We start from the raw sequence: 16,494 nt of genomic DNA on the forward strand, positions 1-16,494 counted from the left end.
TATACAATTTAGCTGGAAAAAGTTAAATGGGTAAGTTCTGTCTCTGTTCTTGATGGTGATCACTAACACGAACATGAAAGTAACTTTTTCCTTTTTCTTTTCTTTTTTTTTAAATTTCAGAAACATTCCAGAGGTCTCAATGATGCTTATTTATCCTCAAATTCTAAGTTCTTAATCTTGGAACTGTTTTTCTATATTATACATGTAGGAAACAGCTGTTTAAACAATGAAAAATAAGCTGATAACATGGAAGGGAAAGGGAGATAGTCATGAAAGTTTTAGATAATGTTTCCAATTTGGAACATAATTGTGGGGTAGATTTTATTCATTCATTTCTTGAATAGGTAACTATTGAGCACCTATTATGTTTCAAGCTTTATTGTAAGCTTCTCAAACAGATCAGTGAACAAAAGAAAGAAAAAAATCTCTGCTTTCACAGAGCTCATATTCTCATGTGGGAAATGCATAAGAAGGTTAATTATGTAATTTGTTAAAATATAAATTTTATGGATAAAAAACTCAGGATGGAAATGTCAGTTGGACATATAGGCAAAAAAGGGTTAGAAGGTGAGTTTCTATTTTAGTAGGAATTCAGGGTGAATCTCCTTGAGAAGATAAATTTAATAAAGATCTCAAAAAGGGAGGAAGTTATCCAATTTGGAGGAAAAATGTTTCAGGCATTGCATGGGTGCGAAGGTGGACATGTGGCCTGATGTGTATGTGAGGGAGATTTGGGAGCCAGTGAGGTGCTATGGGAGGCCAGTGATATGGTTGGGGCCACTCCTATGGAGGTGGCTATGGTTTTTACTCTCACTATAACTTTAGCTAATACATGAGGCTAATGCTAAAGCCTCATGTATGGTGAATATTACAACCAACATGAAATTTTATCAGGTCTGGTCAATGTTCTGACTGTCCCTGAAAAAAATACTTGCTTGCATTCTACAAACTGGTTTCAAAAATTTAACCTTAACCTAAATTGTATCTATATGAAGAATTTAGGCTAACTTTATATTAAATACTGGGAAATATATTTTTAAAACAAATCCATCTCTAAATGTTGGTTCTATTTTATTCATTTATTTCTATAAATTTATGAAGACTCCAATACTGTTTTTCATGAACTTAAAGATACAAGTTTGTCCTAGTTTACTGTCTATAAGGAACCTTTTGTAATCCTAGAATTGATTAATATTTTCCTGGGAATACTAAAATTAATAGAACTCAGCCCATACAACAAAGTTTTACTGTACCATGGGAGTGAAAAGAATCAGCACTCAACTAATAAGAGAAAAATAGGGGATAACATAATTCTTTTTCCTTTTTTTGGACTTAGGTTTTTAAAAATATTTAATTATTTTTATTTTTGGTGATTTTTATATAGTTGATTAGGGCGATTAGTGTCAAGGGCTACAGGAAGGTTGGTGAGATCACAATTTCCACATTCTTTTTTCCTTCCTGTATCTGGGGGAAGGAAGGAGTCAAGGAGAAAAGTCACACCCAGCCTCCCAAATGTCTCTGCACCCTGGGATAGAGAGAAGCCACCTGACACCACCCTAGGGTCCCCTATGTGGGGCATGCTCTGACAGTCCTGCTCATGAGGTTTTGATAGTTCAACAATTCCAAATTACAGCCAGTCTCACTTATCCATGCATGATGAAGTCTATCTAAGATCCATTGATTGACACACTCTACATTAGAGTCTCTGCCCAGGTGACTCACTGCCAAATCTTGGTTGGGGTAGTTGATCGACTTGTTCTGTCCTCTGTCCCCTGGTGATAACATAATTCATAATTAGAGTGGGAAATAAGGTAGAGAATGTTGAAATGGAACCAGCAACACAGACTTTAGAGCCAGACAAAAAAATAAAAATGGAAGCATGTTATATATGTATTTGATTTAGAGACAGTAAAAATGGAAGGAAATATATGTGTTGTAGACATGTTTTTGGAATAGAAGAATTATATGACTTTTGGATACATGAGCGAGAATCAGACTCATGGAAATGCATTTTTAGACAAAGCATGCATTCATTTTGTTTAAAAATTTTTTTGTCATTGCTGTCCTTTTCCATGATGAAATTTTATAGGTGTAAGAATTCCACCATTCTTTCCCCTTTCTTTATCCCCTCCCACCATTTTACCCCGTATTACTAGTGTAATCCTTTAGGAAAGAGTTAACATGCTTATCATTCTGCTATTTCGTTGTAGCTTGTCATTGTAGGTGTAGGCAAAGGTAGAATATCTTGTATCATAATGTCAAAGTATGTTTAACTGTTTCATTGGAAGTTCTCCATTTATTTGAGAGTGTAGATGCATACTGCACTGTTTTCACTTCTTGATATGATACACTCTAATATACATTTTACCTATGAGAGTAAATGTATGTTTTTGTTTAACTGTCTTTCTATTTATCTTGTGTTTTGCATAAATGTTTGTTTATATCAGAGAGAAAATGTGATATTTGTCCATTTGTGGACCGGCTTACTTCATATTGGTCTCCAGTTGGGACCTTTTGTTGCAAATGATAGAAATTTGGTTTTTGTTTCTTTGTTTGTTTTTAAAACTTTGTTTATTTTTATTGCAAAGTCAGATTTACAGAGAGGAAAGAGAACAAGATCTTCCTTCCACTGATCACCTCCCCAAGTGGCTGCAATGGCGCAGGAAAACTGATCTGAAGCTGGGAGCCAGGAGCTTCTTCCAGGTCTCCCATGGAGGAGCAGGAACCTCAGACCTTGGTCTGTCCTAGCCCGCTTTCTCAGGCTGCAGTCAGGGAGCTGGATGGGAAGTAGAGCAGCTGGGACACGAACCAGCACCCATGTGCAATCCCGGCGCATGCAAGGAAAGGACTTTGGCTACTAGGTTACCGCATCATGCCATAATTTTGTTCTTTTTAATGGCTGTGTAATATTCAATAGAGTCAATGTCCCACAGTTTCTGTACTCATTCCTCTTTCAACAGGCTTCTGGGTTGTTTTCATGTCTTTGCTTTTGTGGATTCTGCTTGTGGTAGATATATGAAAAAGTGCTTAGCTACCTAGCTATTAGGGAAATGTGGAAGAAAAACAGATTGAGATTTCACCTAACTCCAGTGAGAGTGGACTATAAACAGAAACATCTATGGAGAAATGACTGCTGACTTGGATGTGAAGAAAAATGTACCCTATTCCGCTGTTGGTGGGAATGTAGACTAAATCCGCCATTGTGGAAGTCTATATGGAGGGTGCTCAGACAACTGAAAATGGATCTACCATATGACCCAACTATCCCACTGTTGGGAATATATCCAAATGAAGTGAAATCCACGTACAAGAAACTGGGCCCAGCACGATAGCTAGTGGTTAAAGTCCTCACCTTGCACGCCTGGGATCACATATGGGCACCAATTCTAATCCCGGCTGCCCTGCTTCCCATCCAGCTCCCTGCTTGTGGCCTGGGAAGGAAGCCAAGGATGGCCCAAAGCCTTGGGACCCTGCATCCACGTGGAAGACCCGGGAGAGCTCCGGGCTTCTGGTTTCGGATCAGCACACTATGGGCCGTTGCGGTCACTTGGGAAGTGAACCATTGGATGAAAGATCTTCCTCTCTGTCTCTCCTCCTCTCTGTATATCTGCCTTTCAATAAAAATAAATAAATCTTAAAAAAAATGAAAAATAGAAACTGACCAGGATTTTATTTGGGGGCACAAAAAATAAATTTATCTTTTAATTTCATTTTCTTAGAGACTTGGTTTAGGAAGTAACTTTGTATGAAAATGGAACAGGAGAAGTAGTCAGATATGTTTGCCATGGATTCTGCCTTGGTTAGGTGCAGTGAAGACCATGTGAGTCCTTGGGGATAGCAAAAAGAGAATAACAAACTTGATTTATGTATAGTAGTCACAACTATGACTCCCTAGCATGACCAGCCTGTAATTATGATAACTCTATATGAGGAGTGTGGTTGTGTTGGTAGTTGTGGTGATAGCATAATAGTAGCATTTTTAAGCATTTGCCAAAATGAGCCATTTGTGTATGGCAAGCACTGTTAGGCACTATACTCAGGGGTGTGTGTGTGTATGTTTTGCATCATTGCCTGTCAGCATAGATCATATTTATGGGAAGCTAAATTGTGTACTTATTTTAGCACCATTTAACAAGTAGTTCAACAATATCTTGAACATGGCAAATGACTTGCCTCAAGCCACACCAGTTGTGCGAGGTAAAGCACTAACCATCTACAACTATACCCCAGGACTTTAGCTGCCTATAGAGTAGGACAAAGGCATTAATGGAGAACTGGGGGTGTGAATAGTGTAATGAATAATTTTGGAAATAAAAAGAAATGAATTTAACTTGAGTAATGCTGATTAAACAGGTCTTCCTTTCTTTCATGTAAGTAAAAATGTGGTAATCAGCTAGAGGTGATAATAATGGGGTTTAGCTTGAAAACCAAACAGGATTAAGTGACAATGCTGCTATAGGGAGGATACAATTCAAGTAGAATTACATATATTTTTTTATGAACAGAAATGATTATATTGTGATGCTTCACTAGATAACTGAAGTTTTAGGGATTTTTAACAATTCAGGATTAGCTTTAAACTCACATTTAATGTTTACAATTGAAATTTACTGTTTTCTGTCAAATAATAAATACCACTGTGGTAAACTTACAACTGGAGTAGGAATATATTTTAAAGAAGTTCAAAGCTTGCTTAGGATAGAAAACCAAACAAGATATTAACATGATATTTGTAAGAATGTATAAAGTATATTTCATTGTTAGATGACTCGGAGCTTTGGAAAAGGCACAGAATTTGGCATTCAATCATTAGAGAGACCTCAGTTGAGTATCACTCATGGGTTCACCTTAGCCTTTCTTTTATGAGCAGAGATGGAATTTGTAGTATATACTTTTTAAAAATTTATATACCTATTTCTAATAAGAGAATATATGCAAATATAAAATGCATCAAAATATAATTTTAGATTTCTTAGAAGGAACCTAAGTTTATTCCTAAAGTCCACTTTCACATACCATATACGATGTTGAGGATAGTAGTGAAACTTTGTTAAAATTGATGAAATGACATTTCATTATGAAAAAGTCAAAATTTGAAAATTGCAACAATTGGGATCATCAGGGATTTGTTGTTTAACTCGAGGCTGTGCTTTTACAATTGAATAATTGTTTATATTTTATCCTAATATTTGGATACATTTGTGAACATCAACTATTGTGATTAATTTTGTTTAAATGAGAAAAGTAAATGTATCATTGTTGGTGGTTAGGATTTATAAGAAATTCAGAGATATCGTAGTGCAGGGGCCAATACTGTGACGTAGAGAAATTGGGTCAGTTTGGGTGAGAGTGTCAGTTTGAGTTCTGTCTACTGTATGCTTCCCATCCACCTTCTCACTAATGCTCTTGCAAACGCAGCTGGTAATGACTTACCCTGCCGTCCACGTGGGAGGCCTGTGTGGAGTTCCTGTCACCTGGCTTCATCCGCAGCCAGGTCCACCCCTGACTCGCAGCCATTTTGGGAGTGATCCAGACCTTTGATTTCTGTCTTTCTGTCTCACTCTCTCTTCCCTCCCCCAACTTCATTACTTTCTCTCCTCTCTTTCTCTGTTACTCAGCTTTTCAAACAAACAAATCTTAATTTAAAAATACAGTAGTCCTTTGCCTAAGGTTTCAGAATTTTGGATTCACTGTGCAATTTTTTTATTTTGATTAACTTAGCCTTTGGAATGTCAAATCTAAAATGGTAGGAATATATTATTGAGTTATACAATTGTCAGACACCCCAATATTGTTTAATTTGCTTGATATGTTTGCAAAAGCACTTTGTGTAGACATGAAAGTTTTGTCTGAAGAAGGATTGAGAAATTCATTTGCTTTTCATTTTTAAGCATCATTAAAGTCTTTTACCATAAGGTTTTAATGAGTCACCTTTTGTCTTTACAAAAATGTTGTAGGTATCTGTTGACGCTGCCCACGGTTATAGCCCTCGAGCCATTGATATGAGCAATGTTACACTATCAAGAGATCTGCATGTAAGTACTAGTAAGTTATAAGAATGCTCTCCAAATTTTATTTTGAAAAGCCACACCAAATACTTTCTTACATGTGTTTCTCAGCATAACTTGATTGCATGTGGTGATTGATCCATGGAACTTAAGTTTTCAGTACTATGAAAGATGATTTGTTAATTGCCATGTAACTGTAGTTAAATAAATTATTAAATGAAAAATTCCAGAAATAAACATTCTATACATTTTACATCATACATGCTTCTGAGTACATGTGATGAAATCTGTTGTTCCATTCTGTCCCAAGAGGATGTGAATCATCCCTTTGTCTAGTACACTGAGTCTGTACACACCGGTAGTCACTTAGTAGTCAGCTTGACTGTGGTAATATTTCAGTGGTTTCATTCTAGTATCCTTTATTCTAACAATTAATGGAACCCAAGTATTAATTGTGATGCAAAAAAGGCACCAGGACCTAAAAGTGGGAAGAAGAATAGATAACATCTAGTACAATGTGCAATAATTGCAGGCCATATGAGAATATCCGTCATTTATACAAGATCATGTATTTATCCAAATGTACTTAAAGGACACTGTCATTATCATTTGAAGAGTATGTATTTGAAATTGTTTATGAGGGACATAGGTGGCATTTTTCTAGCTCTCTTCTTAGTCTGCAGTGTTCTCTCAGTAAAGAACCGCCTGTGATATGACTGATTTGAATTAAAAATGCATTTCCAGGGAACATAACATAATAGGTCAATATGAAAACAAGTAATGATATCAACATTGTTAGTAGTAGTCTAAGAGAAAGCAGAGTAAAAATTTCGATTTTATGTACCATTAAAATTTTTCCTTGACCTTTGGCTGCTTTTCCCTTTGCTGTTTTTCCTGAATGAAAATGGTATAGTGAATTTGGAAAACAGAAGCATAAAGAATCCTAGTGATAATCTTGTCAAAATCCAAAGGCCACAGACAGGGTAATATGGCTTCTGAAAGGTCTTTGTTCCAATTCAGAGAGATAATGTTACCTAATTCAAATTTTTGACTACCCATCTAATTTTCTTTGCATTCAGATTTAATGAGGTCTAGGTCATCTTTTAAGACTTCAGAAACAAAAATAAGCAATCATAAACAAACACTTTTGTTAAAATCCGTAGCTATTTTGAATTTTACTATTGAATTAGTAAAGCTTGTATCTTTAAACATTATAAATATCAGTGAGTATTCATATAAGTTGTTTCTATTTTATCAGTATATATATATTCACAAAACATTAGGATTCCCTGAAATTAAGATTTCTAGTAAGACAATGAAATTTATCCTTTAAATTCATTTTATATTTAATACTATGATTTACTCATTTAAGGCATATTTTGATGTTACATACTCAAAATCAGAGTTGTCTTTTTAGATATAACTTAGCTCTTAAATATTTTGTTCATTTAAGGCTATGGCAGAAATGATGGCTGAAAACTATCATAATATATGGGCAAAGAAAAAGAAACTGGAGTTGGAGTCCAAAGGTAATGTTTTACAAGAACTTTATTTTTAAGAAAATCAAAGTTCAGTAGCATTAGTATACAATATGCACAACAGTCTTTTCCTGTTAGAACTCATTGTGCCTTTATTGGATTGCTCCAGATGTGCTTAATAGAGTCAAGATGGCAGGTATATAATTTTCTGTCAATCCTGTATCCAAGAATTTCAGGGATTCTCTTTGAGCCGTTTTTATGTATCTGTGGTGTTCTGCCAGTTGTTTAGTCCTACCTCTCTGAGTCTTCTATCCAACTTACTACTCTTGACCCTTTCTGTTTCATATTTCAGTATTTCCTTTCATTTAGTCACATTATGTGACTCATCTGTTGCTGCCTGCCTTTTGTCCTCCTTTTTTTTCCACATGCTGGATTACCTAAACATTGGTTAATTATTTCTCAACTATTTTTTATGTGTGCATCAATATTTTTCCACTTTAATGAATCCTACACTGATGATGTCTTTCATTGTTATATTTCTAGTATTAGTTCATGCACCTTTTTTTTTACATTCACATTTTTTTTGTATTAACTAATTAATTTATTTTTTTAAATTCATTAATTACATTGTATTATGTAACACAGCTTCATAGGTACTGGGATTCTCCCCACCCCTCCACAAACCCTCCCACCATGGTGGATTCCTCCACCTTGTTGCATAACCACAGTTCAAGTTCAGTTGAGATTCCCCCATTGCAAGCGTATACCAAACCTAGAGTCCAACATCTTATTGTCCAGTCAAGTTCAACGGCTTCTTAGGTATACCCTCTCTGGTCTGAAGACAGAGCCAGCAGAGTATCATCCCGATCAATTAAAAGCTCCAACATACCATCAGCAAAAATTTACATCATTATGGAATTAATTGACATAGTAATGAGTAACCAATATGTTAAAAGTAAATGCGAGTTCTTAACCACCTGCTGTGACCACCTCATTGACATTTCAATTTTAGTTTATACACAACATATAACATACATAACATAACATGTTATACATAACATCATATCATCTTAAATTAAGGCAAACATGTGGTATTTAATCTTTTGGGATTGGCTCATTTCCCTTAGCATTATGGTTTCCAGTTTGGTCCATTTGGCCACAAAGAACTGCATTTTGTTTTTTTTAATAGCTGAGTAGTATTCCATGGAGTAGATGAACCATAGCTTTCTTATCCAATCCTCTGTTGATGGGCATTTTGGCTGCTTCCATGTTTTTGCAATTACTGATTGTGCTGCTATGAACATAGGAGTGCATGTTGGTTTCTCATAAAATAAGCGTTCTGGATATATTCCTAGGAGTGCTATTGCTGGATCATACGGTATGTTGATTTTGAGTTGTTTGAATGTTCTCCATACTGATTTCCATAGAGGCTGTACCAGCCTGCAGCCCCACCAGCAGTGGAGTAGGGTTCCCTTTTCCCCACAACCTCGTCAACAAGTGTTGTTGGTGCTTTTATTCATGTGGGCCAGTCTTACTGGCATTAGGTGGTACCTCATTGATGTTTTAATTTGGATTTCCCTTATTGCCAGGGAACTTGAGCATTTTTTCATATGTTTATTTGCCATTTGGGTTTGTTCCTTTCTGAAGTGTTTGCCCATTTCCCGTGCCCATTTCTTGAGTGGCTTGTTTGTTTTGACATTTTAGTTGTTTTGTAGCTCTTTGTATATTCTGGAGATTAGCCCTCTATCACCTACATAGAGCACGAAGATCTTCTCCCATTCTGTGGGTTGCTTTTTTACTTTGTTGATTATTTCCCTTGCTGTACAGAAGCTTCTTAGTTTGATGAGGTCCCATTCGTTTATTCTGGTCTTGATTTCTATTGCCTTTGGTGTCCTTTTTAGGAAGTAGGGACCTACCCCTAAGTCTTGCAGAGTATTTCCAACATTTTCTTCCAAAAGTTTGAAGGTTTCTGGATGTAGGTTTAGATCTGTTATCCCTTTAGGTTTGATCTTAGTGTATGGTGAGAGATGTGGGTCTATCTTTTTGTTTCTGCAGGCTATTAACCAGTTGTCTCAACAGCATTTATTGAACAGACCTTCCCATTTGCCTGGATTATCGTTTGTCTTTTTGTCAAAGATTATTTGGCTGTATCTGTGTGGGTTCCCTTCTGGTGTTTCTATTCTGCTGCATCGATGTTCCTCTCTATCTTTGTGCCAGTACCAGGCAGTTTTGATAACCACTGCCCTATAGTATGTCCAGAGGTCTGGGACTGTGATTCCCCCTGCTAACTTCCTGTTCTTCAGGATGGTTCTAGCTATCCGTGGTTTTTTGTGTTTCCAGATGAACCTTTGAATCATTGTTTCCAGTTCCATGAAGAATGTTTTGGGCAATTTGATTGGGATTGCGTTGAATGTATATATTGCTTTTGGCAGTATAGACATTTTAATGATATTGATTTTACCTATCCAGCAGCATGGGATATTACTCCATCTTTTGAGGTCTTGTTCAATTTCTCTTTTAAGTAGTTTGTAGTTTTCTTCAAATAGGTCTCCTACATTTTTGGTTAGATTTATTCCCAGATATTTCATACTTTTCTCTGTTATTTTGAATGGTATCTTGCTGGTTAAATCTTTTTCCAACTTGGGGCTGTTTGCATACACTATGGCTGTTGATTTTTGTTCATTAATTTTGTATCCTGCCACTCTACCAAACTCTAGTATAAGTTCTAGCAGTCTCTGTATTGAGTCTCTTGGCTCTTCTACATAAAGAATCATATCATCTGCGTATAGTGAGAGCTTTACTTCTTCGTTTCCCATTTGGATTCCTCTGATTTCTTTTTCTTGTCTTACGGCCTCAGTGAGTACCTCTAGAACTATGTTGAATAGTAGTGGAGAAAGTGGACATCCCTGTCTTGTTCCAGATCTCAGTGGGAAGGGTTCCAGTTTTTCTCCATTCAGTATGATGCTGGCGTTGGGTTTTTCATATATGGCTTTTATTATATTGTGGATTTTTCCATCTATGCCTACCTTGGTTAGGGCTTTTAGCAGGAAGTGGTGTTGGATTTTGTCAAAAGCTTTTTCTGCATCTATTGATACTACCATGTGATTCTTGTTTTCAGTTTTTGGATGTGGTGTATCACATTTATGGATTTCTGAATGTTGAACCATCCCTGCATTCCAGGGATGAATCCTACTTGATCTGGATGAATGATCTGTCGGATGTGTTTTTGAATTCTGTTGGCTAGGATTTTGTTGAGAATCTTAGCATCAATGTTCATCAAAGAGATAGGTCTGTAGTTTTCCTTCTCTGTTGGTGCTCTGTCTGGTTTTGGGATTAAGGTAATGTTGGCTTCATAAAATGAGTTTGGAAGGGTTGCTTCTTTTTCTATTGTTTTGAAGAGTTCGTAGAGGATTGGGGTTAGTTCTGTTTGGAATGTTTTGTAGAATTCTGTAGTGAAGCCGTCTGGGCCTGAGCTTTTCTTTGTTGGGAGGTCTTTAATCACTGATTCAATCTCTGCTTCAGTTATGGGTTTGTTCAGGTTGTTTGTTGCCTGTGGGCTAAGTTTTGGCAGGTGGTAGAAGTCTAAGAACTTTTCCATTTCTTGGTGGTCTTCTCTTTTGTTGGAGTACAGTGCTTTGTAGTAATTTCTAATTATGTCCTTAATGGTTGTGGTATCTGTTGTTATGCTGCCTTTTTCATCTTTGATGCTGTTAATTCTTGCTTTCTCTTGTTTTTTCTTTGTCACTCGGGCCAGTGGGGTGTCTATTTTGTTTGTCTTCTCAAAAAACCAGCTTTTTGATTCATTGATTTTGTGTATAGTTTTTTTTATTTCTATCTGGTTGATTTCCTCCCTTGTTTTGATGATTTCTTGTTTTGTATTGTGTGGGGGGCTCTTCTGCTGTTGTTTTTCCAATTCCTGGAGGTGTGTGTTTAGTTCCTGTATTTGGCGCCTCTCTTGGGCCTTGACATGAGCTCCAATTGCGATGAGTTTACCCTGTAGCACTGCTTTGGCAGTGTCCCACAAATTTTGGAATGTTGTGTCAGAGTTGTCATTGGTTTCCATAAATTTTTTGATCTCATCTTTAATTTCTTCTCTGATCCATTGTTCGTTTAATAGCATACTGTTCAGCCTCCAAGAGTTTCTGTATTTCCTGGGGCATTTTGAATTGCTGATTTCCAATTTCATTCCGTGGTGGTCTGAGAGGGTACATGGTATGATTCCTATCTTTTTGAAGTTATTTAGATTTGCTTTGTGTCCTATCATGTGGTCGATCCTGGAGAAGGTGCCATGCACTGCTGAAAAAAATGTATAATCTGTGGCCTTAGGATAAAAAGTTCTATAAATGTCTACCAAGTCCAGTTGTTCTATTGTTTGTATGAGCTCTGTTGTTTCTTTGTAGAGTTTTTGTTTTGTTGATCTGTCTATTGTTGTTAGTGGGGTGTTAAGATCACCCACTATTATTATGTGCATATCTATGTCTCCCCTTAAGTCTGTAAGTAATTGTTTCACGTAGCTAGGTGCGTTTGAATTTGGTGCATATATGTTCACAATGGTAGTTACTTCCTGATGGATCAGTCCCTTCACCAATATGTAGTGTCCTTCCCTGTGCTTTTGATGTGTGTCAGATTGAAGTCCACATCATCTGAAATTAGGACAGGTACCCCAGCCTTTTTTTTCTCATCCATTGGCATGAAATATCTTTTTCCAACCCTTCACTTTCAGTTTATTAGAGTCTTTTCTGGTTAGATGTGTCTCTTGTAGGCAACAGATAGTTGGGTCCTATTTGATAATCCATTCTTTTAATCTGTGCCTTTTGATTGGTAAGTTCAGGCCATTTGTGTTAAGAGTTAAAATTGAGAGGTTGTGCTTTTGCCCTGCCATACTTGTTTTTTTGGTTGTTGATATCTGTGTAATTTCCCCTCCTTGTGTGGACTTTAGTGGGGAGACCTTCCTGTTTGCCATCTTTGCTTATGATTCGCCTCCTTTTTTTCTGGATTTAGTGCTTTTCTAAGGAGATTTTCTAGAGCTGATTTTGTGCTGGCATATTCTTCTAATTTCTCTTTGCTATGAAAGTATCTGATTTCGTTCTCAAATACGAATGAGATCTTTGCTGGGTACAATATTCTTGGTTGACAGTTGTTCTGATTCAGGATTTGGAAGATCTTTGTCCATTCTCTTCTTGCTTGTAAGGTCTCTTCAGAGAAGTCAGCAGTGATTCTGATTGGTTTTCCCCTATATGTGATCTTTTCTCTGCTTCGTACTTGTCTCAGAATTCTTTCTTTGTCTTCGTTGGAGTGGAATTTGAGCACCATATGTCTGGGTGAAGATCGCTTTGGGTCATATCTGCTGGGAGTCCTCTTATCATCCTGGATTTGGGCTGTGTTCATGTTCCAAGTGTTTTGGAAGTTTTCCTGTATAATTTCGTCGAGCACCATTTGCATTCCTCACTTTTCCGCTCCTTTAGGAAGGCCAATAATCCTAATATTCGATTTTCTGAAGTTGTCTTTCATTTCTTGTATGGTCTTATTGGCTTTGTTCAGACTTGTCTCCAGCTGTTTAATGAGCTGGGTATATTCATTTTGTGTGTCTTCCGTTTCAGAGATCCTCTCTTCTACTGTATTTATTCTGTTGGTTAGGCTCTCAATTTTGTGCTCTAAGTCAAGGATTTTACTTTTCATTTGTAGTATTTCTGTGACTATGTGGTTCTTGAATTCCTTGAAGTCCTCCCAATTCTTCTCATTGTCTCTGACAGATTTTAACATTATTTTTTTGAATTCCTTGTCTGGTAGATCTTCCTTGTCTTCATCTCGCATCTCCGAAATAGACATTGGCTTTCGATCCTTTATTGGTGGGGTGTTGGCACTCTCATCTGGATCATTACCTTTTCTGGTATTTCTTCCCATTTTATTAGTGTTTCTTTTTTGAGAGACCTAGGCACCAGCGTGCTGAGGGGTCTCCAAGCGCTATCCCACAGAGATCGGAGACTGCAGGCGTGGAGTAGCAGGGTGCGGGAATTTTAAAGGCACTTTTGGTGTGTTTCCAGTACACTGGACCTCAGGGCGCCACTTCCAAGGCCCAGCGGATTCAAAACACACTCTCAGCTCGTCTCCTACACATATGCAACCACAGGGCGTGGGGGAATGAAGGCACTCTCTGTGCGCGCCCCCTGTGCGCGGGATCACAGGGCATGGAGGATTCTAGGTGCTTTCTCGGTGTGTCCGCAGTGCCAGGGACTTCAGGGCGTGGAGGTTCCAGGTGCTCTCTGGGAACGCCTCCTGCACGTGGGTCCGCAGTGCCCTCCTAGTGCGTCTCCCAAGCACGGGACTGTAGGGCATGGGGTGTTCCAGGTGCTCTCTGGAAGTGCCTGCTGCGCAGGTCCGCCCACCCCAGCAGCGTGGGACCGCCCACCCCAGCGCTTGCAGGGGACTGCCCACCCCAGCACTCGCAGGGGACCGCCCAGCCCGGAGGCGCGCCTGGGTCTGCAAAGCCCAGAGGCGTGCTCGGGTTCCTGTGGGTCAGCACCGCCCAGATCTGTGCCAGTTCGCAAGGCACAGGGGAGTATTCAGTGTGCCTTTTGCCTTTCTCCTCAGTGCACAGGACCGCTGTGCGTCACCTCCAAGACACAGTTTTGGCAGTTTCAAGGCACTTGCCCTGTGTCACCAGACGCTGGAATCTCCGGGGGTGGGGGGAGAAGGGTGGGGAGATGAGCACCAAGGATGTTCAGGCTCTGTGCGTGCCCCTGGAGGGCCAACTCCAGGAGCCTCCAACCCACCGCTGACCCCAACCAGCTCACTGAAACCTCAGGTTCTTGCAGTCTGCCTCTGCCTCTGGTGAGGACCATCGCTGGGGGTGTGTCTCCTGGTGACTGTGGTGGGTGCGGGTCCTGTCGACTGTGGTGAGTGCGGGTCCTGGCAACTGGGGAGGGTGCGGGTCCTGGCGGGTGCTGGTGACTGTGGCAGGTACGGATCCTGATGACTGCGGGTCCTGGTGCTTGTGGCAGGTGTGGGTCCTGAGGACTGCAGGTTGACTGCAGCTCCCAGCGTCTGTACTCAAACATGACTCAGCAGGTCAGGAGCGGAAAGCCATCTTCCCTGTCTTTTGTTTTGTTTTGTTTTTTCCTGGTTGCTCTTCCGAGTTGTGTGGATTTTTTTGGCTCCACGCTGTCCAGGGAACTTCACGTTCTTCTCTTTGCAGCTCTGTGCTGCTCCACTTACGCTTTTGTCGTGTTCTAGCCCTCTCTGTCTGTGAGCTCCCTCACAGCCATCCTCCTATGTCGGCCATCTTGCGAGTCTCGTGCACATTTTTTATTGTGCACTGCCGGAGTCCAGCTCCAGCCGAGAGTTCGGAGCTCAGGAAGGGTGCGTGGCGTCGGCGATAAAGAAAGACACAGACACTCTTACTTGGTGGCTTCTTGCTATATGCTTTATTCTCCAAAAGAAGCTGTCCTTTTTATTTACTTAGACACATCACTAGCCTCTGCACAAACGTTTGATTTTTTATCTTTAACTTTAGAACTAAGACAGCATACACAGATGTTCAATTAATTTTTACTTCATGGTCAACCAGGTGCTCTTAAAGATAATTCTGTAAGTTACTATAATCAGTTTCTTTAAAGCAAACCATTATTCATTCTTCAGAAGTAGCCATTAGGTGACAGCCAGAACTCCAAGGCCGAGGCACATATGGTTACCTACTAATCAGTAAAACATTCCTACCTACTACATTTTATTTTCACAACTTATCTATCACATAATGGGAAAGATACATCAAAAGAAAAAGAACATAAGGATCTAAGGCAAAAAGTTCCAAACGTTAAATCCCCCTACAACTGCAAACCCTACAACCCCATAAACAATTAAACAATAATCCAAAGTATATCTCTGTGATGTTAGTAGAATTGCCCTATATTTCCTCTAGTTAAAAAATTATAAAAACGGCTAAAACAGCTGCATTTTCTGTGCTCTAAAAGTTGCAAGGACAGGCTAACCTTTAAGGTCACAGTAACTATATTTTTTTGCCCTAGCAGTTTCCACTCATACTCCCATCAATTCTGTTAGTTTGTAAAATTCTTATTAAGCCATTTCCCAGAAGGCATGCTATATGTCTGGGCCAGATTTCAGGACAATGGGTAGGTACACAACAAGGTGTCCAGAAATGGCATGGGTTTAAATTGTACTCCTGTGCGCAGTCAAAGGCCCACTCACCAAGACATTATCAGTAACATTAACTCTCAAGCTCATATTACTTGCCAAAGCCATCTCACAGGGGCAAACAATGCCTCAATAGATTACAGGATTTTTAGCGGGGTGCTTGAGTGTCCATGGCAAAGAGTGGTGAGACTGCATCAAGGTGGTCAGAGAGAAATCCGCCGGGCCCTGCCAAACAGCTGGAAGCTCCCCCGGGCCCTGCCATGCAGGGGAACTGTTCTCTTTACACCTTCGTGCCATCTACACCTACTACCCGGTCCCCTGCAGTGCACATACTTCCTTATTCATTGATGTCCTACAATGATAATTTTCCTTCTCCAAAGGAAATTTGTATGAATTTTTTTTCAAATTCAAGAATCAAACTTCATTTCTTTTGTAATCATTGTTGTATAGTTCTGGAAATAAACAAAAAAATCTTCCATTTCTTATTTATTGGAAGAGATAAAAATATAGAGGAAGAGGATCTTGAAACTTGGGGAGTATTAGTGAAAGGTAGAACTTCTGCTGTGGTAAGCATAGTACGTGACAACAGAATAGTATATTCCAGAATTCCCTATTCTCAAATGCAGCTTGGGGCTGTTTGCCTGTGGAAAACCACTCTGTAACACACTGATGAATGATCAGTGTGTTGACTGGATGATAGGTGCACACTTGTATGGATGTATAAGTGGATATATAATGAATCATTACATTCTGCTTAGTGAAATTTTTAAAGGAGTCTTGTATTTATGGTTGGTAAATAAAGTGATATTTTATATGAACAGATTATATAAAAGAATCTGTCCATTCAGTCTTCATGG

The 16,494-nt window shown here is 38.9% G+C and overlaps 1 protein-coding gene across 1 annotated transcript in view; it reads left to right on the forward strand.

The window, feature by feature from the left end:
* RYR2 (ryanodine receptor 2) overlaps positions 1-16,494 on the forward strand; it is a 663,784-nt gene that overhangs the window by 507,750 nt on the left and 139,540 nt on the right. Inside the window, exons 57-58 of the mRNA XM_058669392.1 lie at positions 5,958-6,035; positions 7,462-7,537. Of these exons, the coding sequence (XP_058525375.1) occupies positions 5,958-6,035; positions 7,462-7,537 (154 nt within the window). The remainder of the gene's footprint in view (positions 1-5,957; positions 6,036-7,461; positions 7,538-16,494) is intronic.

The sequence above is a fragment of the Ochotona princeps genome, chromosome 10 (genome assembly GCF_030435755.1).
Source record: "Ochotona princeps isolate mOchPri1 chromosome 10, mOchPri1.hap1, whole genome shotgun sequence".
NCBI classification, from domain to species: domain Eukaryota; kingdom Metazoa; phylum Chordata; class Mammalia; order Lagomorpha; family Ochotonidae; genus Ochotona; species Ochotona princeps.